This window comes from Chiloscyllium plagiosum, unplaced genomic scaffold (genome assembly GCF_037043375.1).
Source record: "Chiloscyllium plagiosum isolate Xiang-an unplaced genomic scaffold, Cpla_swu_hap1 HiC_scaffold_2, whole genome shotgun sequence".
Classification (NCBI taxonomy): Eukaryota; Metazoa; Chordata; class Chondrichthyes; order Orectolobiformes; family Hemiscylliidae; genus Chiloscyllium; species Chiloscyllium plagiosum.
Window position 1 is genome coordinate 44,233,567 of NW_028270140.1, and position 23,882 is coordinate 44,257,448.

Below are 23,882 nucleotides of genomic sequence, written 5' to 3' on the forward strand. Positions count from 1 at the left end.
GAGGAGGTCCAGGACCTGCATGTCCTTGGGGGAGTGGGAGGACGAGATAAAGTGTTCGGCCACGAGTGATGGGGTTGCTTTGTGCGTGTGTCCTGGAGATGTTCTCTGAAGTGTTCTGCAAGGAGGCATCCTGTCTCCCCAATGTAGAGGAGACTACATCGGAAGCAATGGATACAGTAAATGATGTGTGTGGAAGTGCAGGTATACTTCTGACAGATGCGGCAGGCTCCTCTGGGGCCTTAGACAGAGGTGAGGGGGGAGGTGTGAGTGTAGGCTTTGCAATTCTTGTGGTGGCAAGAAAAGGTGCCAGGAGGGGAGGTGGGTTGGTGGGGGGTGTGGATCTGACAACAGAGTCATAGAGAGAATGATCCGTTGATGGAGATGGAGAGGTCCAGGAAGGGGAGGGAGGTGTCTTAGATAGTTCAGGAGAACGTAAGGTCGGGGCGGAACACGTTAGTAAAGTCTTTGAACTGTTCAACCTACTTGTGAGAGCACAAGGTGGCACCAATACAGTCATCACTGTAGTGGAGGCAAAGGTGGGGAATGGTGCCAGCATAGCTGGGGAAGATGGACTGTTCCATGTACCCAACAAAGAGACAGGCATAGCTGGGGCCCATGGCTACCCTTTTGGTCTGGAGGATTTGGGAGGATTCAAGTAGAGATGATTGTTTTTGAAAAAACAATTTTAAAATGTATGTTTTTGAGACACTTTCCTGTACTCAATTGTATTTGTGGTAGTTAAGTAATAGAGACTTGAATTCTCTGATGTTGACTGGCACAGCATTCCAGCTGGCTGCGACTGAGCTGTTGAGAGTCTCTGTCCATTTGAAGTTCAGGTCTCATTTCCATGCTGCTGGCAGTCTATAGCTTCAAACCGGATATCCACATGCAGCTTTCTGATTCTAGGCTGCTGCTATATTGGGCAGCCCAGAGGTTGATTGGATGATGCCATGGGGACTGACCATAAACATACTGGAGAGAATCAGACAACAAAGACCCTTGTTGTCCTTAGGGAGTTAAACCCCCAGCATTACAAAAATAATTTAAAATAATCTTTCTATTGGTACTTTTCCACAGTGTAATGGCAGAATACTGTCCACAGAGAACATGAAACATGCTCAGTCCAGCTGTTCCAAAATTAAAGACCACTGTTCCCTGAAAGTTATGAGACCCAAATCGGTATGTTAATAAGGGACTAGTACCAGAAAGAAGACAACGCTCTTGGGATATCATGGGTCATGAAAATTACAATGGTGTAACTGGTCAAATATCTCTGCCATCATTAAGAGGGAAGACTTCAGTCTAGAATGTGCATGCGAAGATAGATGTCTTAGATTCTATTTCTAGAGTGCTGAGTTTGATAATCTACCATGTACACATACAGGAGTATTAACGTTTGAAAAGAACTGAACAGTCTTACTTAGAGGTAAGAAGCAAGTAACCTCAAGGACAATGTATGTGTAGATATGCACAGTCCACAGATAAACCAGATCAGTATCTCATTGCACCAGTAACAATTAGATTAGATTCCTAACAATGTTGACTTAAAGCACAGCATTAACAATAATTGTCCAATCTCTTTTCGAGATGGAGTCAATCAGAACTTATTTCTGAAAAGCTGTCTCATAAAGTAGTGATACAAAGTTATTCAAGGCTAAACAAAGATATATATTTTTCATCTGTTCATTTGCACTGTGGGCCACAGGAGTGAGCCTCAGAATGTATTGTGAAATTAGCTGATTGCAATTAATCTGATTACAGAGGTACTTAGAGTACAGCTTCCCAAACTGGGGTTTAGCATTTCAATGGAATCGTGAGCAGAAATGTTGTGGTTGTGAGCTCAAAAGTAGAAATGACTGATGTAGAGTGCAGCACCACCTACCCCACCCTTCATCCCTCTCACAGGTGTTTGCTCTCTCACTGCCTCATAGCTCTTCCCCACTCCTGGTCTCAGAATCCCACCAAAGAGTCATGACTATTTCAATGCCTTAGTGTTGAAAGGGGTTTGGGAAGCATTGAGGAAGTAAAGATGGTAATATGATGGTATTATTACTGGACTAGTAACCTAGCATTCCAGGGTCTGGTCCGTCATGGTATGGGTTCAAATTCCACCATAAGAAATAGTGAGGACTGCAGATGCTGGAGTAGTCAGAATGGATAAAGTGTTGTGCTGGAAAAAGCACAACAGGTCAGGTAGCATCTGAGGAGCAAGAGAGTCAACATTTCAGATTTAACTCTTCATCAGGACTCCTGATGAAGGGTTAAGCCCAAAAAGTCAAATCTCTTGCTCCTCAGATGCTACCTGACCTCCTGCGCTTTTAGGAGAAAGTGAGGTCTGCAGATGCTGGAGATCAAAGTTGAAACTTTATTGCTGGAACAGCACAGCAGGTCAGGCAGCATCCAGGGAACAGGAGATTCGACGTTTCGGGCACAGGCCCTTCTTCAGGAATTCCTGAAGAAGGGCCTGTGCCCGAAACGTCGAATCTCCTGTTCCCTGGATGCTGCCTGACCTGCTGTGCTGTTCCAGCAATAAAGTTTCAACTCCTGCGCTTTTTCCAGGGCCATACTTCAAATTCCCCCATGTCAACTGGTGAAATTTAAATTCAATTGATAAAGTTGCAATTGAAAGCTAGTCTCAGCAATAGTTACTAAAGATAGCTAATCTGATAGAGAAAGACTTTTAATCAGTAAGAAATCAAAGGTTATGGAGAAATGACAGGTAAGTGAATTTAAGAATTAGTAAATCAGCCACAATCTTATTGAATGCTGGAGCAAACTTGATTGGCTGAATGACCTACTTCTGCACTTACATCTGATGCAAACAAATCTACTTCGCTTTTGGAGAAGAAAATCTGCCATTCTTACTTCAAACCTACGTGATGTGGTCCAATGCTTGACCACCCTCTGAAATGGCTATCACTCTGTCAGAAGAGCAATTAGGAATATGCAACAATTGCTGAAACAAGCCAGAGAGCCCATAAAAGAATGAAAAAAAAAGCCTCAGTTTCACTGAGTAAAGAGCAAATTTTGCTAGTGTTTCTAGTCCCAATTGCTTTCCAGTGAACTGTGTCAAAAATATAGGTCCAGCAGTCATCTTATGAAGATAGTGCATAATTACCTTCCAATCCAATATGACAAGATGATTCATAGGCTCCATCACAGATGCACTATTCTCCTTCATCCTCCTTTCCTGTTGATAGTTCCAAGTCCCTGATGTTTCTGCCTATCCCTGTTTCAATTGATCCCCTTTTACATACATATCAATGTTTCCAATTTAGCTCCAGAATAAAAATTCCCCTGCCTTTGTAAGCCCTATACTCTCATTATATAGAGGTCAGAGTTACCATCATCTGTTTAAGTTCACATTAATTATTAGGTGCCAGCCTATGATCTGCAAATTCCCCCTATTAGTGTCAGCATCCCCTCAGAGACCGAATACTATGAAGTCCATCTCCTTGATTGCTTAGTTTTCTGTGGACTCTATAGGCAGTCCCCTGATATTTCCCCTGATCTTTACTGACCAAAACCCCAACACTGTCAATGGCCCACCCCTGAGCTGACATTCCATGATAGCCCAACTGAACTCTGCCCATCATTCTTGGCTGATGTCTCAACAGCATCTCAACCAAACAATTTGTAATCCCTGGACTGCTTACATGTTAACTTGCAGGACTGGCTGTTGCTCAATCTCTGGACTGCAAAGACATGAATTCCTAGACTCAGATGAGAACAATTGCTTGCCTGAATGTGGCCAACCCCATGGACTTTAAACAGATGAGACTGTGGCAGGTTGACAGCAGCATAATGATCTGTTGAGGATGGTGATTTTAATGATGTGAAGTTGCATGGATTAAAGGTCGAGGAGGATGGTGGCCATGGACCATGGGCCAACTGTGTGCAGTTGCATGATGGCCAGGTATTCAGCAAGGTGAGGCAGCCAGATACCCACTCGGTGTTACTGGTTGGGTTTTTGTGACATCCAGTTTCTCACTGGAGGAGTGGAGAAGTGGAGGAGTGGAGAATTAGAAATAGGATGGAAATAAGATAACTTGGAACTTTAATGAGATGCAAAACATGGAAATAAGGAAGTCAGCAATCACAGATGAGTTGCTAAAGTATTCATTGAAGGCTTGAGAAGAAAATTGGGATTACTTTTCTCAATATCAAAAGTCTGATTTTTTCATTCTTGCATGATGTTGTCACCACACTCTACATTTCTCTTGCCACAACAGAGGGGGAGAAAAGCCACCCATTGTCTTTCTAGCTAATGGATAGAGATGTAATTGGGCTCAGTTGACTCTCATACTTCCTGATGTTGAATACACACACTGTAAATAACATAATAAATGCTATTTTGCTGAGATTCCAATTTCAGATGGTTCTTAATTCAGCTTCTACTTCACTGGACGTTAGCACATAGTTGGCCCATGATCATGGTCACCATCCTCCACGACCCTTAATCCATATAACTCCACATCATAAAATCACCATCCTCACCATTTCAATATACTGCAGTCAAACTTGCCATAATCTCATTAATGGCAAAGTCTATTCTGGTTACACTTTGACACAACTTATGTAATGTAAAAGAAACATATCTGCTAATTTGAACATGGCAAGATTCACAAACATTATTGGGTAAGTGAACAAATATTAGGAACAGAATATGAATTGGTTGTCCATTGGACTTAATAGAAAAGAGCACTGGATATTTTGCAAACACATACACCCATTGAAGAATATAAGTTGGCTATGACTCCAGAAGAAAAGTTGAAAACACAATGGACCATTTGGTCTCTTTCTGTGCTGTAAACCTTTGATGTTTCTGACACACTTATTTTGCTTCAATTGCATCATGAAATCTATCTGAAAGGTGAGATGGGGCTTTGGTTCAACATCAATTCTAAAGAGTTGGCATCTCCAACAGTGCGTCACTCCCATACTTTCCCACTGGAGTGTCAATCTAGATACATACCTTTGAAATGTGACTTGATCTAAAAGCGTGTAACTCAGAGGTGACAGCACTAAACACTTGCCTCAGGAGAAACAGCTCAATTGGCCAGATGTTTGCTCTGGGGCAAGACTGAAGCTGGAGGTTGGGTATACATTGGAGTTCGGCATACTTCTCACATCTATGTACAAATTCATTCACACCCCATACACACTCCTCATTAGGACTGAATGTATGCATTTGTTGGATGAGAAAATATAAATGTTTCATCTTGTATAAATCTAATTTAGTTTGTAATTGGTACTAAACTGAAATCTATAGTTGATGTTCTGTGATTGCCAGCTTTCAGTAGAGTTTTAATGAGGCTTCAGTGAAAGGGCAGTTTAATTAAGAACGAACTGAAAGTAGATTCTCATTACATGAGTAAGCTGGCCTTTTGGTTTAGGAGTGTTAAAAATTAGCAAACTTCATGTTAGCATTTGAGTGCAAATTACAGTAGAGTATTGAGTTAAGGATTAATGTAGTGAAGTAGAAGGGAAAGAGATGCTCTGTTGCTTTTACTTTTTGTGAACTTTTTCAGCCTCATGAGTTGACTCTTACTATGTTCCAGGAGATGAAGCTGGTTATTTGACAGATGGTAAGTGAATAAGATCTATTGGCTTTCTAAGGTATAACAAAATATAATAACTGGTGGAAAAGTTAATAAAATTTATTAAACTTTAACAGAATATATAACTGAAAAAAAAATTAAATAATCCCTTATAACAGATTATGGATGGTGAGATAGATGCTATGTCACAGTTGCAGCCCCCAGATGCCAGTTTGGTCTAATGTAATCACATCTGTGGTAAGTATTTGAAATTACAGCAGCTTTTACTCAAAGTTTATGAGCTGCAGACTGAACTATAGAAACTGTGATATACTGGGGAGAGGGTAAGCTACCTGTATTATTTTACAACAAGGCAGACACATCTCCTGGGGTGGTCATCTGAGTTGGTCAGTGTTCAGCGACAGTGAAGTGTTATTGTGAATGAGGCAAATACGTGGACCCTTGGGCAGGTATGCAGAAATCCTAATTTTCCAACAGACCTGAGGTTGTTTCAATTTGTCTGGATGAAAACAAGGGCTGCAGGATAGATGAGCTAACTGACTGTGACCACCATGGTATAGGAGGCCAATCAAGGTTAGTATGAAGGCATGTAGAGGAAGCAGGGGACAATCTAGTGAGGGAGTCTGACACTCTTCTCTGTTGGAAAATGCAAGGGTTCAGACAACTGCTTGGTGCCAGGATTTCGGACACCTTCTCAGGGCTGGAGAGAAATTTGAAAAGTAGGATCCGGTTGTCATGGTTCACGTAGACACCAATAACATATGCAGAACAAAGGTGGTAGTTCTGGATTGCTCGTATGAGGAGCTAGGTGCTAAATTAAGAAACAGAAGCTCAAAGATCATAATCTCTGCATTAACAGCTGAGTCACTTGCAAATTGGCTAAGGGCAAATCCGATTAGAGATATGAATGAGTGGTTCATAGAATGGTCTGAGAGAAGTGGTGTCCAATTAACATAGCTTTCTAAAGAAAACAGATGAACTATGGCCAGAAATAGAAAGAAGTAAGTATGACCTAATAGCCATTACACTGAGACACAGCTCCAAAGTAACATGGTTTGGAAAGGTTGGGGTGGGGTGGATGCTCACTTAATTAATGATGGTATTAACAGAATAGAGGGAACACCTAAGTTCAGGAAATTAAGATGTAGAAACAATTGAAATAAGAAATGATAAAGGCGAGAAATCACTTATAGAAATGACGTGTAGCCCCCCCTAACAGCAATTATATAATAGGATCGTGTATCGAGGGTGAATAAGCCATGAAAGCTTGTCAGAAATGCACGGGGGATTTTAATTGACATGTGAGCTGGAAAAATCAGATGGACAAAGGTAGCCTGGACAAGGAGTTCATAGGATGTTTTCAGGTTAGTTTCTTAGCACAGCACATTCTGAAACTGACCAGAGAGTATGCTATACTAGACAAAGCATTGTGCAATGTTGTTATACTATGTCTCACCTCAATAAACTCTGTTCTTAATACGAAATCTTTCACCCATGCTCCCAATGGCTTGAGCGAGGGATAAGCTGCATCGGCCCAAAGAGATGGAACCTGATTGTTCAGGAAACTGGTGTACGTCTTTTCCACCTCTTCAGACATTACCACAAATCCAGCGATGGCTTTGTTCAGTGTAATTAAAGAGTCCTGAAATGAAAGGCAAATAAATGTTCAAAATGTTTATTTTCATTTTTCTTTGTGGACTGAATCATGGGGTCATACAGCATAGAAACAGATTCTTTGGTCCAACTCATCCATGCTGACCAAATTTCCCAGACTAAACTAGTCCCACTTGCCTGTGTTTAGCCCTTATCCCTCTAAACTTTTCCTATTCGTGCACTTGTCCAAAAGTCTTTTAAATATTGCAACTATACCTGCAACTACCACTTCCTCTGGCAGTTCATTACACGTATGAACAACCTTCTGTGTGAAATAGTTGCCCCTTCTGTCCTTTTTAAATCTTTCGTCGCTCACCTTAAACTCCCCGACCCAAGGGAAACAACCTTTGTTATTCATCTTATCTATACCCCTCATGATTTTATAAACCACTATAAAGTCACACTTCAACCTCCCCAACACTCTGGTGAAAACATCCCGAGCCTAGCCATCCTCTCTTTATAATTCAAAACCTTCTGTCCCAGTAACATCCTTGTAAATCTTTTCTGCACCCTCTCCAATTCAATAATATGCTTCCCATAGCCGGGTGACCAGAACTGTATACTCCAAAAGTGGCCTCACCACAACATGATGTCTCAACTCTTACACTCAATGGTCTAACCAATGAAGGCAAGTGTGCCAAATGCCTTCTTCACTATCTTGCTTACCTGTGACAGAACTTTCAAAGTACTATGTATCTGAACCCTAGGTCTTTCTGTTCGACAACACTCCCCAAGGCCCTAGCATTAAATGTGTAAGTCCTGTCCTTGTTCACCTTACAAAAATGAATCATCTCACATTTATCCAAATTTAAATTCCATCTACCACTCCTGGGCCCACTGGCCCATTTAATAAAGATCCCTTTGTAACCTTAGATAACCTTCTTTACTGTCAACAAACAACAGTTGATGCAGCATCGATCCTTGCAGAATATCACTGATCACAGACCTCCAATCTGAAAAACAATGCTCCACCACCACTCCCTGTCTCCTACTGTCAAGCCAATTTTGTACCTAATAGGTAAGCTTTCCCTGAATCCCATGTGATCTAACTGCTAAGGCTAACTTTTGCTCTCCTAATTTTCCTCTTAAGAATGTCGTTACTTCCCTTTTAATCCTCAAGGAATTCACTTGATCCTAGCTGTCTATACCTGACATATGACACCTTTTTCTTGACCAGAGCCTCAATATCTCTAGTGATCCAGTGTTCCACAGTCCTACCAGCCTTACCCTTCACTCTTAGCAGGAACATCCTGCCTCTGAACTCTCATTATCTCACTTCTGGATGCCTCCCACTTGCCAGTTGTCCCTTTTCCTGCAAATAGTCTACCCTAATCAACTCTTGAGAATTCCAGTTTCACACCAACAAAGTTGACCTTAACTCCAATTTAGAACTTTAATTTTTACAAGACGTATGCTTTTCAAAATTATTTTAAAACTAACAGAATTATGATCACTGGTCACAAAGTGTTCCCCCACTAACGCTACAGTCATTTGTCCTGCCTTATTTTCCAAAGGAAGGTCAAGCATTGTTTCTTCTCTACTAGGTACATCTACAGAATGATAAAGAAAATTTTCTTGAACACATTTAACAAATTTCTGCCAATCCAAGCTCTTGACACTATGGCAGTTCTAGTTTACGTTTGGAAAGTTAAAATCCCCTATCATTACAACCCTATCTGATGCGGAAGAGCCGGTTTTGACTGGGGTGGACAAAGTTAAAAATCACACAACACCAGGTTATAGTCCAACAGGTTAATTTGAAAGTACAAACTTTTGAAGTGCTGCTCTTTCATCAGGTAGCTAGTGGGGCAGGATAAACCTGTTGTATTATAAACTGATTTTGTGTGATTTTTAACTTTAACCCTATCTAAGATCTTTGTACATATTTTAGTACTTTAAGTCTGATATCATTAAATATGTAACAACCCATATCCTCCATTGTCCTGTTCTAGACCCAGACAAGGAAGAATGCATCAGAGGTATGTGTCATTTGCCAAAACAATATGTGCCAGCAGGTACACTGAGCATTAGCATGGCCTAGATATGCCCCTGCTAAAGGTCCAACCTCTCAGAGGGACCTGTAGCATAAACCAAAGGCACAATCAGAAATCCAGCTGCAAACTTGAGAACCACAACTAGGAAACTGCAACACTATCCTCTATTTCCTTACAGCGGTCTCTACACAAAGCCCAGTGCCAGTTTCCTTGGGGACTATTAGTTGGAGTGGGCAGAAAGTGAGGTTGAAGAGCCAGGAATGGCCTGTCATATCCCTCATAATAGGGAATGCTAAGCCTGTGCCTGTTGTAGATGCAGGTCCTGCTTCATTCAAGAAATCCTACAGAAAGCATATGTGGAACAAAACACTTTGAACCCAAAGTCTCTAAGATAACAGGATCATCAAAATCTTTGGTTGCAGAATTGGTGCAAGAGGGAAATGGGTCAAATTAAACAATTTGCTGTGGCATTAGAATACTCTGATGTGTTTCAAGTCTTTGCAAGCCAACCATGTAATTTGATCATGCTATTGTTAACATTAGAGATTAAAAACACATATGGGCTCTCAATTGGTCATAAGCTTATTAGATTTTAGCATCCTTTTGAATAATTTTAGTAGTTTTATTTCTGTTTTTCGCTTTAAATTTGGTTTTAGTTAATAACTTCCCCTTCCTTTTACTCTTACATCAGTGGTTTTAGATTTTTTAAAAAATGTGACCTTAATTTCTCATAACAATTTTACTTTGATTGTCTGATACTGTTAAAATCATGTATGATAGCTTGGGGAGAACCTGAAGCATATTAATTCTGGGCTCTGATGATTTAGACTGCCTTACATCTAGCAGTTGTCCTTTCCAAAATATTTGCAAAATTTGGCAATTTTCTAGTATTTCACATTAGGTGCATTGTTGATTTGCCTTAAAACCATCACCCAGTTAAAGCTCAGCTCAAAAAGAAAGACTTTTTTTTGGATGTTTCTGAATAAACAAGCCTGGATGTGTACATACTGCTCTGTTCATAAAAATTGGTGCAAACATCTTATTCTTACTACAAATACATTAGTCTTTTAACCATTCTTTCATTTATCTTTGCCTCTTCCAAATAACACCAGACTTAATGGACCGTTAAATCAATCCAAGTAGTTTCTTTCATCACATTTTACTACCAACATTCCAAAGATAAAAAGAATGACCTAGAGACTTTGGGATCCAGAGACAACCTCTCGGACCCTAAGTTTTAAATTGCACCCATACATCTGGCATTTGAATTTGACAGCTTCAGATGATGAACTGCAGGGATCGTCCCCCTAGCAAATACTGAATCTATGGACAGATTGGGCCACAACAATGTCATTGGAAAATGATTGCTAGTTCAATTCTTGGTTTAAGCAAGGCAGTAGTTGCCTGGTCCACCTCATGGAAAAAGTTGAGATCAGAGAGATCCACATTAGCAGCCACACACCGTCTGATAATGTGCTCCTGCCCAGTGGCCAGTTGTCGTAATATTTGAATGGGAAGTTGATCAACATTATAGGAATGAAGCTTGGAAGTCAAATTTACATGGAACGCAGGCTGCAAAATGCAGGACCAATTTGTTGACCATTTCAGCATTCATCTGCCCATCACCGTCTTCCAGCTAAAACTGGGGGAGATTATTTTGTTGATAATTTGTTACAACAATCACTATTTATAATTCTCACTCCATTCTCACTCTTGTTCTGTAAGTACTAATGCAAAATACTGGAAATTTGCCAAATGACTACTGCTAGATATAAACTTCCTTACAGGTAAGTGGCATACCCACTCATACAATGACAATGACACATTAAATATGCCAGTTGTTAACATTCCTTTCTTCCCAGGTGATGTGGGTTACATTGCTGCTATGAGGGGTACAGAAAACAATGTGTTTTTAAACTATACTTGAACTTTGCATTCTAAAATGAAACACTTACAAAATCCATTAAAAATCTTTAATCTTCAGTTTATCCTTATAAAAAGGTTTTTTCTATGAATCCATGTTTTATAAACATATTGTAAATTTTTTGCATTATTTCCAAATAGCCAGAAACATCATCCTGCAAAGTGTGATTTCATTTAGTGGCATGAAATATTGATATTCTAGTATGCTAGGTTTGAGGGATTTTTTTCACATTATTCTACACTATTATCACAGACTTTAGAATTTACTCTCAGAATTTTCAACTTGAAATCAATAAAAATTGATTGGTAGATCGTCCCCCTAGCAAATACTGAATCTAAAAATGTTAGTTTATAAAGATTATGCGAGCAAGTAAATTAAAGTCATTTTGGAAGGTTATTCTTTCATAGTAACACAATGATTGCTTCAGACCAAACATAAACTATGCTTTGATTGCTGTTCTGATTATTTTAAATTTAACACTTCTTCTAACTTGGTGAGAGAGGAGGGGAGAGAGACCCTTCTCTGATTTTCTTTCCAACTGCATGGTGGCTCACTTATCAATATATCCTTCCCTTGCTCTTGGTAATAAGCAGCAAGCAATATTGGACATAATTGCATTTACACAGTTTATCAAAGTGGAGCTCGTGAAAGAATATTAGGTATTCTAGGTTAGCCTTCAGACATAGGTGAAATTCCACAATTAGATTTTGAAATCAACATTGTGTTTTGCAACGCATAAAAATTCTGCATTGATAATTATGGATTTATTTTCTATAGGAATAAGATGCTACTGATTGTTCTATACTTTTCACAGGATATGTGCAAAACTAAATCCATGTATGAATCACATATAGAACATAGAATATTACAGCACAGTACAGGCCCTTCAACCCTCGATATTGTGCCGCCCTGTGAAACCAATCTGAAGCCCATCTCACCGACACTTCCGTTCTCGTCCATATCCTATCCAATGACCATACAAATGCCCGTAAAGTTGGCGACTCTACAACTGTTGCAGGCAGGGAGTTCCATGCCCCCACTACTCTGAGTAAAGAAACTACCTTTGACATCTGTCCTATATCAATCACCCCTCAAATTGAAGCTATGCCTCCTTGTGCTATCCATCTCCATCAAAGGAAAAAGGCTCTCACTGTCCACTCCACCTAACCCTCTGATTGTCTTATATGTCTCAATTAAGTCACCTCTCAACTTCCTTCTAACGAAAACAGCCTCAAGTCCCTCAACCTTTTCTCATAAGACCTTCCCTCCATACCAGACAACATCCTAGTAAATCTCCTCTGAACCCTTTCCAAAGTTTCCACATCCTTCCTATAATGCAGTGACCAGAACTCCAATTGAGGCCGCATCAGAATTATGTACAAGTGCAGCGTGACATCATGGTTTTGAAACTCGATCCCTCGACCAATATAAAAGTTAACACACCGTATGCCTTCTTCACAGCCCTATCGACCTGGGTGGCAACTTTCAGGGATCTATGTACATGGAACCAAAATCTCTCTGCTCATCTACCCTACCAAGAATCTTACCATTCACCCAGTATTCTGCATTCCTGTTATTCCTTCCAAAATGAATCACCTCATACTTTTCCACATTAAACTCTATTTGCCACCTCTCAGCCCAGCCCTGGAGCTTATCTATGTCCCTTTGTAACCTACAAAATCCTTTGGCACTATCCACAACTGTACTGACCTTAGTGTCATCCGCAAGTTTACTGACCCATCCTTCTACGCCCTCATCCAGGTCATTTATAGAAATGACAAACAGCAGTGAACCTAAAAAAAAAGATCCTTGCAGTACAGCACTAGTAACTGAACTCCAAGATGAACATTTTCCATCAACCACCACCCTCTGTCTTCTTTCAGCTAGCCAATTTCTGATCCAAACCGCTAAATCGCCCTCAATCACATGCCTCCATATTTTGTGTAGTAGCCTACCATGACAGACCTTATCAAATGCCTTACTGAAATCCATATAGACCACATCAACCGTTTTACCCTCATCCACCTGTTTGGTCACCTTCTCAAAGAACTCAATAAGGTTTGTGAGACACAATTTATCCTTCACGAAATTGAGTTGACTGTCCCTAATCAACTTATTTCTTTCTAGATGATTATAATTCTATCTCTTATAATCTTTTCCAACACTTTACCCACAACTGAAGTAAGGTTCACTGGTCTATAATTAACAGGGTTACCTCTCCTCCCCTTCTTGAACAAGGGAACAATATTTGCAATCCTCTAGTCTTCTGTTACTATTCCTGTAGACAACGACGACATAAAGATCAAAGCCAAAGGCTCGGCAATCTCCTCCCTGGTTTCCCAGAGAAACCTAGGAAGAATCCCATCTGGCCCAAAAGATTTATCTATTTTCACACTTTCCAGAATTTCTAACATCTCTTCCTTGTGAACCTCAATCCCACCCAGTCTAGTAGCCTGCTTCTCAGTATTCTCCTCAACAACATTGTCTTTTTCCAGTGTGAATATTCATTTAGACCTTCCCCTATCGCCACTCACAACTTCCCACTATTGTTTTTGATTGGCCCTAATCCTACTCTAGTCATTCTTTTATTCCTTATACACATATAGAAAGCCTTAGGGTTTTCCCTGATCCTATCCACCAACAACTTCTCATGTCCCCTCCTCGCTCATCTTAGCTCTCTCTTTTGGTCTTTCCTAGCTTCCTGTTGAAGGGCTTTTGCCCTAAACGTCGATTCTCCTGCTCCTCAGATGCTGCCTGACCTGCTGTGCTTTTCTAGCATCACACTCTCGATGTCTTTCCTACATACCTTGTAACTCTCAATCGCTCTAACTGAGCCTTCACATCTCATCCTAACATAAGCTTTCTTCTTCCTCTTGACAAGAGATTCAACTTCCTTAGTAAACCACGGCTCCTCACTTCCTCCTTGTCTGATAGGTACATACTTACAGTAGCTGTTCCTTGAATAAACTCCACATTTCTATTGCGCCCATGCTCTGCAGTTTCCTTCCCCATCCTATGCATCCTCAATCTACTCTAATTGCATCATAATTGCCTTTCCCCAGCTGTAGCTCTTGCCCTCCGGTGTATACCTATCACATTCCATCGCTAAACATAACTGAATTGTGGTCACTATCACCAAAGTGCTCACCTACCTCCAAATCTAACACCTGGTCAGGTTCATTACCCAGTACCAAATCTAATGTGGTCTGTGTCAGAAAACCCTCCTGCACACAATGGACAAAAATTGACCTATTTAAAGCATTGAACTATAGTATTCCCAGTCAATATTTGGGAAGTTGAACTCTTCCATAACAACTACCCTGTCACTCTTGCTCCTATGGATAATCATTTTTGCTATCCTTTCCTCTACATTTCTGGAACTATTCAGAGGCCTATAGAAAACTCCCAACAGGAAGACCTCTCTTTTCTTATTTCTAATTTCAGCCCATTCTAGCTCAGTTGACGAGTCGTCAGGCGTCCTTTCTGCAGCCATAGTTTTTTTTAGATTAGATTAGATTAGATTACTTACAGTGTGGAAACAGGCCCTTCGGCCCAACAAGTCCACACCGACCCGCTGAAGCGCAACCCACCTAATTACCCTACATTTACCCCTTTACCTAACACTACGGGCAATTTAGCATGGCCAATTCACCTGACCTGCACATCTTTGGAGTGTGGGAGGAAACCGGAGCACCCGGAGGAAACCCACGCAGACAGGGGGAGAATGTGTAAACTCCACACAGTCAGTCGCCTGAGTCAGGAATTGAACCCAGGTCTCTGGCGCTGTGAGGCAGCAGTGCTAACCACTGTGCCACCGTGCCGCCCTCTGTCCTCGATGAATTCCAGACCCCTACCTCTTTTACCACCTTCCCTGTTCTTACTGAACATCTAAACCTCAGAACATGAAACAACCATTCCCGTCCCTGCTCTATCCATGTCTCTGAAATGGGCACAACATTGAAATCCCGGTACCAACCTATGCTGCACGTTCACCCACCTTATTCTAGATGCTCCTGCCATTGAAACAGACATACCTCAAATCAATTTCTTGCTTGCCGGTGCCCTTGTGACCCTGAAAACTTATTTCAGACCGTCCTACTTTCTCAGCCTCCTCTATACTCAAACTACAATTTAGCTTCCCATCCCCTGATAGGATGCTGAATTAGTTTAAACCCACCTGAAGAGCAGTAGCAAACATCCCCCCCCAGGATCTTGGAACTCCACTGGTTCAAGTGAAAACCATCCTGTTTGTAGAGGTCCTATCTACCCTAGACAGAGCCCCAATTATTCAACAAACCAAAACCCTCCCTCCTGCACCAACCCTGTAGCCACGTGTTTAACTCCTCTCTCTGTCTATTCCTCACCTTGTCAGCATGTGGCACAGGTAACAAACCAGAGATAATAACTCTGTCCGAGCTCTTAGCTTCCAACCTAGCTCCCTGAATTTCTGCCTTAAATCCCCATCTCTCTTCCTACTTATGTCATTGGTGCCTATGTGGACCAAGACTTGGAGCTGCTCCCTCTCCCCTGCAAGGATCTCGAAAACACAATCAGAGACGTATGGATCACATGATGCAATATTATAGGTTACTGCAACTGTTACTAGATAATTTTATGCAGAATCAATCATTACAATAAAGTGGGTTACATTTAATTACATCCTTGAACATTGTTTTGTAGTTCACAGCTTTGTCATGAAAGTGTACACGTTTGTAATGCTATCAAGTAAATAGATTGAAGACTAAAAATATGAAATTTTGTGAAAGACTGCAATGCAAATGCATGGAAACATGTATATGTGCGTCACATTATGTGGATGCGCAACAGTAGATCTAGGCCTTTCATTCTCATGACTCAAATCTATTTTGAACAAGTTTAGATTAGATTAGATTACTTACAGTGTGGAAACAGGCCCTTCGGCCCAACAAGTCCACACCGCCCCGCCGAAGCGTAACCCCCCCATACCCCTACATTTACCCCTTACCTAACACTACGGGCAATTTAGCATGGCCAATTCACCTGATCTGCACATCTTTGGACTGTGGGAGGAAACCGGAGCACCCGGAGGAAACCCACGCAGACACGGGGAGAACGTGCAAACTCCACACAGTCAGTCGCCTGAGGCGGGAATTGAACCCGGGTCTCTGGCGCTGTGAGGCAGCAGTGCTAACTGCTGTGCCACCGTGCCGCCCACAAATAGTGTGCAAAATTAACAAAGACATAATGAACTAAAGATAAGACAGCGTAACATGTTGAAATTAATTTTAAAATGAAAGAACTGTGGACGATGGAAATCTGTAACAAAAACAGAAATTGCTGAAAAATCTCAGTAGGTCTGGCCGCATCTGTGGAGAAAAATCTGAGTTAACATTTCAGGTCCAGTGACCCTTCTTCAGCACTTGAGTTGCCAGGCCTGCTGAGATTTTCCAGCAATTTCTCTTTGTGTTGAAATTAATGCTGCCTTCAACTAAATACAAGAACAGGCTCAGTTTTCATGCATACAAAGTTTTTTCTCATTAAGAATGTAAGAGTAGTATGTTTGAATAATCATTTACAGATCGGTTATTTACCTTTAAGACGACCAGGAGACCATTAAAACGATCAACTTCTTGACCAAGAACAGTGGTTAATGAATTTAAGCGTCCTTTTTTATCTCTGACGAATAGGGATTCGATTGCAACTTCAAGGTCAAGCTTTTCTGAAATAATATTTGAAAAAAACAATGAAGAAGCATTTTCTGTAGACCTCAGGAGCAATTTTGCACTTGGCTGGCCAGGCAGTAATTTGACAGGGATATTCAGGATTGGATAAGGATAAAAGAGAAGGCTTAAGGCAGAAACCAAGATCGCAAAATGGCAAAAGTTAGACAGAATTACAGAATGTGCAAAGAGAAACTTAAAAGTGATATTAGGGAAACAAAAAAGGGAACATGAACAAATAATGGAAGAAAAAGCAAAAGAAAATTCAAGGTAATTTTACAAGTGCATTAAGGATAAAGGATAACTAAGGAAATCATTAAAGACCATATGGAGTTAGAGGATGTCAGTAAGTTTCTAAACAAATACCTTCTGTTGATGTTCATTATTGAGAGAAATAATGTATAGAAATCAGGGAGAAGGACCATTATATACCGAAAAAAATAGCATAGACAGAGAGGAAGTTCTGACAGGTCTGACAGGCTTAACAGTAGATAAATCTCTAGGTCCAGATGAAACTTAACCAGTCTATAGAGTGAGGCAAGGGAGGAAATAGCAAGGTGTGCATGCCAATAATTTTCAGTTCTTCTCTGGTCACAGGAGAGTTGCCAAACAACTGGAGGACAGTCAATGTGGTACTGTTGTTAAGGAAGGAATTAAGGGATAAACTAGGAAATCACAGGCCAATCAGTGTAACCTCAGGGTGGAAAAATCTCTGGAAGCAATTTTGAGGGACAGAATGAATCAGCATTTGGAGAGAGAGGGATTAAACAAGAACTGGTCAGCTTGGCTTTGTTATGTCTCATTACATCATGTCTAACCAACTTAATTGAATTTTTCAGAGGTAACAAGGTATATAGACATGGGCAACACATCAACTGTAGTTTACTTGGACTCCAGTAAGGCTTTTGATGAGGTCCTGCATGGGATACTGACAGCAAAGGTAAGAGCACATGGGAACCAAGGAAATTCAGCTAATTGAATCCAGAGTTGTTTGAGTGGCAGAAAGCACAGCATGATGGTCAAAGGGACTAAACCAGAGCACCCAGCTGAAACCCACACAGCCACAGGGAGAACATGCAAACTCCACGCAGGCAGTCACCCAAGGCTGGAATCGAACTTGGTCCCTGGAGCTGTGAGGCAACAGTGCTAAGCATTGTATCTCTCTGCCATCCATTACCCAAATAGTCGCATGCCCAAGTATATGCCTCTGATTCCTTGTTGCTCCTCTTTATCCTTTTGCTTCCTTACATCCTTCCCAATGTATCCTTTGTCGCTGTTCACCCATGCTGGGTTCCCTCAGGGTGTCTTTTAAATGGTTTATTAAAAAAAAACTTTATATAATCCAATAGACCTGCCATTTTCAAAGTCACTTCACTTCCAAAGCTAATGACTGCTAGAAATTTAAGTCGCATACAAAATAATACCCCAGACCTTTCTATGGTTTTAAATGTATTATGACTGTTTTGTAATTGGATAAAAGTACTACAATGCACGTCAACATTCAGACCATAGTGGTTAATGTAACGGTCAACTTCTATTTGTAGGACAGAACCCTATAATCAACCATTGAAATTAAAATATATCCAATTTACAATTAGCTTGTTTTAAACTATTGAAACAAAATTCACATTCCTTTACATTTCAAAGCCTGTCAAACAAGAAATTCTAGGAGTATGCGACTCTTCAAACAGAGTTTCCCTCATGCTTTGTGTCTGTTCTAAGATGTGGAGATGCTGGCGTTGGACTGGATTAGGCAAAGATAAAAATCAGGAAAATCAACATTTTGGGCAAAAGCCTTTCATCCGGAATCCTGTTGAAGGGGTTTTGCCTGAAACGTCGATTTTCCTGTACCTCGGATGCTGCCTGATCTGCTGTGCTTTTCCAGCACCACTTTAATCTAGACTCTGATCTCTAGCATCTGCAGTCCTCACTTTTGCCAAAGTTAAAAATCATACAACACCAGGCTATAATCCAACAGGTTTATTTGGAAGTACTAGTTTTTGGAGCACTGCACTCTGAAAGCAAGTACTCCCAAATAAACCTGTTGGACTATAACCTGGTGGTGTGTGATTTTAACTCTCTTCTGAGCAGCACAGCTACAATCAAAATGGGTGCTGATTCATAAAAACAGAAGGCAGTCTGAAATGTTCACTAACGCTCTATCGAGTAGGCAAAAGCATAATCTCACTGATATTTTAGGCTCATGAACATTCCACACAATGAGAATGATGGTGGGAAACTTGGGAATCAGGTCCAGCTAGAAGAAGCTGGGCGGCACGGTGGCACAGTGGTTAGCACTGCTGCCTCACAGAGCCAGAGTCCCGGGTTCAATTCCTGCCTCAGGCGACTGACTGTGTGGAGTTTGCACGTTCTCCCCGTGTCTGCGTGGGTTTCCTCCGGGTGCTCCGGTTTCCTCCCACAGTCCAAAGATATGCAGGTCAGGTGAATTGGCCATGCTAAATTGCCTGTAGTGTTAGGTAAGGGGTAAATGTAGGGGTATGGGTGGGTTTCGCTTCGGCGGGTCGGTGTGGACTTGTTGGCCCGAAGGGCCTGTTTCCACACTGTAATCTAATCTAATCTAATATAATCTAAAAGTGAAGGCTGTATCGATGCTGGAGAGTCAGAGTTGAAAAGTGCGGCGTTGGAAAAAGCACAGTGAGTCAGGCAGCATCTGAGGAGCAGGAGGGGCGACGTTTCGGACGTGGGCCCTTCATCAGGAATGTGGAAGGGGAAGGGAGCTGAGAGATAAATAGGGGATGGGGGTAGGGCTGGAGGAAGGTAAGTAGGATAGTGATAGGCGGATGCAGATGGGAGGTGATTGTGATACGTCAATGGGGAGTGTGGAGCAGATCTCCCCTCCCTCCCCAACTCATTTCAGATTCAACCCTCCAACTCGGCACCCCATTGTTGAGCTGACCTTCCTGTCCATCTTCCTACCCACCTATCCACTCCACCTTCAGAAGTTCATTCAGCTTCAAAAACACCACCAAGCCTCATTCACCAGGGAGAGGGATGGAATCAGTGGCTAAGGAACGAAGATCAAATAGAGAGACTTTGATGTTTGAATGCATGATAACATGCTTCAACAGCATGTCTATGTTACAGGGATGCTCTGATCTTTGCAGCTAATGCCAATGAAGCAGTCAAACAAGTGAGAGACAGTGGAGGGGTCAAGAAAATCCTTGGTGAGATAGAGTTGAGTCTCATCAGTATACATTGTGGAAAGTGATGCTTTTGGACATTGTACTTAGAAGTAGGCATATAAGCTAGAAATAGAAGGAGCCAATGTGATTTGTGATGTAGAACTGGCTGCTCAGCTCACTGTCACTCATTTACACTATTTCATCGTCAGTAACTGTGATGCCATTGATGGTTAGGTAGGTGGTGATGGTTAGATTCGCTCTTATGGGAATCAGTAATTCACTGACATGCTCCGTTAAATAGTATCTCCAATTTCATCCAACCTACCCCACAACACGAAATGTGTACTTCACTAACCGTAAAATTTTCAGAATCACTGCTGGCATCTCACTGCAGCTGAATTGTGGCATGTTGATGTGATGGAAACACTGTGGAGGGGAGGGGAACTGCTTGAATCACTGTTTAAAGAGTTGTTGGATCATTTATTTGGAATAATGGCCAATATTGAATGTGAGAAAGCAGATATAATGTGCATGTATTATGAGGGTGGTGGAAATTTTGACTTCTCTTGACAATACATCAATTGTTAATCTTAAATCTGAGGCAGACAAACCTTTGGCAAGGTTTGGCAAAAATATTAGGGGATATTGGATCAAGTCATCACAGAACAATCCTGGCAGATTGTTACCAATTCTTTTGGCAAAAGTTGTAGGTTTAAAGAACGCACTTCAAGGAGAGAAAGAGAGAGAGTGTGTGTATATGAGAGAGAGAGAGAGAGAGAGACACACACAGCGAGATGTTTAAGGAGGAATTTCCCTAGCTTCGTGCCTGGACAGTTGAAGGCATAAAAAAAAATCAATCACAATTGGTCAAAAGGCCGGAGATGAAGAACCAGAGGATGTTATAGAGATAGATAGGAGCAAGTTAGTGAAGTGGGTTGAAAACAAGAAAGAACACAAAATAAATGTAAAAATCCCTTTTTACCATTGAATACTGTTTTGTAACTGACTCAGTAAGATTTTTATTTAAAATAATTTACTATACAGCATTTCTTCAAACTTTGTTGGATTAAAGAGGAAATTATTTTCTTTCACAAATGAAAATAATATTTTGCAATAACATTTATTTTATTCTGAAGGAACATAGCAGATTTGATCATAGGGATTTTTGAAGAGCATATTCATGCAAATTCATGATGTTATTTCTAAAACACAAGCTCTACTAATAAGTACATCAGTTTATGAGTAAATATTTAAGCATTTACCTGGAAGCTTTGAGAGAATGGAATCTGCTAATTCGTGAACAACTTCGTCACTACTTTTGCCAGTCCCACGTGCCATAATGTTGGGCTGTACTTCAAGAACTGTTATTATCATGTTATTAGTTTCATTCCGCTGTAATAAGTAATGAACAGATACATTACACATAATTTCAGAACACTTACATTCAGAAAAGAGTTTAATTTTCAGAAAAGAATTTGATATGATACTAATAATTACCATGTAAATCTCATGCAGGTTAAAATGTGATTTATTGTATCATCAATAAAATTTGAAGGCAGTCAGTGTGAACTACTCAAAACTACAAGATGAGAAAATTAATGACAAAAGGAAATTATTTAACTTCTTACCCCACTATCTATTCAAATGTAATCTTCTTTGCCTTATTCTTCTTAATTTAGCTACTTTACAATTGATTAATTTCTTATTGACTTATATATATTTCAGTCAGTTTCAATACGTAACTGCAGTGATTCATTTTAATGAGCCATTGGCTGAAATGACTTTTCCAACACTGCTCTTGATTAGGTGGTTGATCTGATGAAGGAGCAGCACTCCGAAAGCTGGTGCTTCCAAATAAACCTGCTGGAGTATAACCTGGGGTTGTGAGAATTTTAACTTTGTCCTCTCCTCTTGTACTTTTAATACAACTGCTAAATTTATACGTTCAAGTTACCAATTTGTTGACTACTTAAGATCATTCCCTACTAAGCAACTTCGCAAATTCTTTTGAAACTTCAGTCAAATTGATTGAACCTTTTTATTTTTGTGAACAGTTTTCCCATGTTTTGCATAAGAGAAGGTTCTCCCATTGCTCATACCATATTACTAAATTTACACTGCAACATTGTTCGCTCCTAAGTCTTTTCTTGAGAAAACAAATACACAGTAGGTCAAATATAATGTAGTAGCAAAAAAAGGGAGATTTTTATCTAAATGGGGATAGATTGGGAAACGTGGAGGTGCAACAAGACCTAGGTGTCCTTGTACATCAGTCCACTCTGAAACACCTCACTTACATCTGCATGCACCTCACTTACATCTGCATCAAAAGATAATAAGCCCAGCCACCACATTTTGCCACCCATCTAAAATTCTCCTTTCCTGGCAACAGCCCATGAATTTCCTCTGTGTTTTGTAAGACAGTTAGTACCTGAAAGGGTTAACTGGCATCATAAGATAGGCTCTGCATACTAGGTTATAAAGGATTGCTCCTGGGAGGCGCTAAGCACAGACCAAGATGTAAGAAATCTGTGCTTACCAATGTTATTTGAAAATGTTTTAGTAATGGTGTGAACTTGCATGTAAATTGAGCTTAATATTTCACAACAGACCATGATGTCTCTCGGGTGTAATGTAATTAGTTATTAAGCATTATATAAGAAACCTTTCTCTGTACATCAAGATTGTGTCGTTCTTCTACTTATGATGTCACGTGGGCATCCATCCCTGCACGGTTCAAATTAGTTAGACTCATGCCAACAAGGAGGATTGGTGGCAGTGAATCTACTCAAGATATCTCAAATTGTACAGGTGGATGACGACAACAACATAATATGGTGATCACCTGGAAACATAGCCAAACCAATCTAAGATGGCGACAGTAGCAGGATCTGAAGATGTAAGATCCTGTATCCTTTCTACTGTGATGTCATGTAAGGCACTGGAAGGTAGATGAGGTAAGTTGAATTTCATTGGGTTTTTATTTTCTACTGAAGTATCAAATATGTCTGCATTGCACATAACTGAGATCAGAAAAATCCGACACAAGGCATTTTGTAAGTGCACAAATTCCTTAAATAGTTTTTTCAATTCCAAACTACACTTACTATACCGAGCATAATTTTCATCCTTTAACTACAAATTATTGGGGGAAAAAAAAGTTACTAAGAAGAAATTGGATTTTTTACGCTGAAATTTGCCCTTTAATCTGAACTAATTGACAATACTGCCCTTTATGAAATTATCATTCTTATTGCAGGTTATTCACAGGTTCCTATGCCAATCTAAGATATTGGTTATCATTCTTCAGAATTATGATTTATTTACAGATTTGACTTTATACATCATATCTATTAGTCCTCATACAAATGTGTTCTCTGATATTTTTCACTTTGACTGAAGCATGTGTTCACTGAGTAAAGTTGCACTATAGTGTGCAACACTCAAACAATGAAAAGAAAGTTGCTGATGGACTTCATTGATCAGGTCAGCAAAAAAAAAAGACTACGGTTCTATCACCACCAAAGTGACAACATATAATTGTCACAAAAATAACTGCCTTGTGACTTGTTAGAATTATGCTGCTTTGAAGAATACAGTTCTATTATGATTTTACATAAGCTGAGTTTATTTTTATTATAAATCATTAGTAAGATCATCATATTAGCACAACACACTGAATACAAACCTGGAAAGCCAAATTAGCGTTTTCATGCATCCCAAATATTTCCGGGTCATCAATCAAGGGAAGGCTTTCAATATATTCTCTGTACGCCAACAAGCTGTCTGCTTCAGGGCTAAAGTAAGTTCCTGATATACAGAACATTGAACAATTGTATTACAATACAACTAATCAATCTCATTGTTAAGCAGAAGTAAATAATTGATGGTGGAACATTTGGCATTTC

The 23,882-nt window shown here is 40.3% G+C and overlaps 1 protein-coding gene across 1 annotated transcript in view; it reads right to left on the minus strand.

Moving 5' to 3' along the window:
* Window positions 1–23,882, minus strand: part of dnah6 (dynein, axonemal, heavy chain 6) — a gene marked incomplete at its 5' end in the record, with an annotated part of 301,703 nt that overhangs the window by 23,886 nt on the left and 253,935 nt on the right. The window contains 4 exons of the mRNA XM_043705917.2: window positions 7,018–7,203; window positions 16,703–16,830; window positions 21,237–21,366; window positions 23,663–23,784. Coding sequence (XP_043561852.2) covers window positions 7,018–7,203; window positions 16,703–16,830; window positions 21,237–21,366; window positions 23,663–23,784 — 566 coding nt within the window. The remainder of the gene's footprint in view (window positions 1–7,017; window positions 7,204–16,702; window positions 16,831–21,236; window positions 21,367–23,662; window positions 23,785–23,882) is intronic.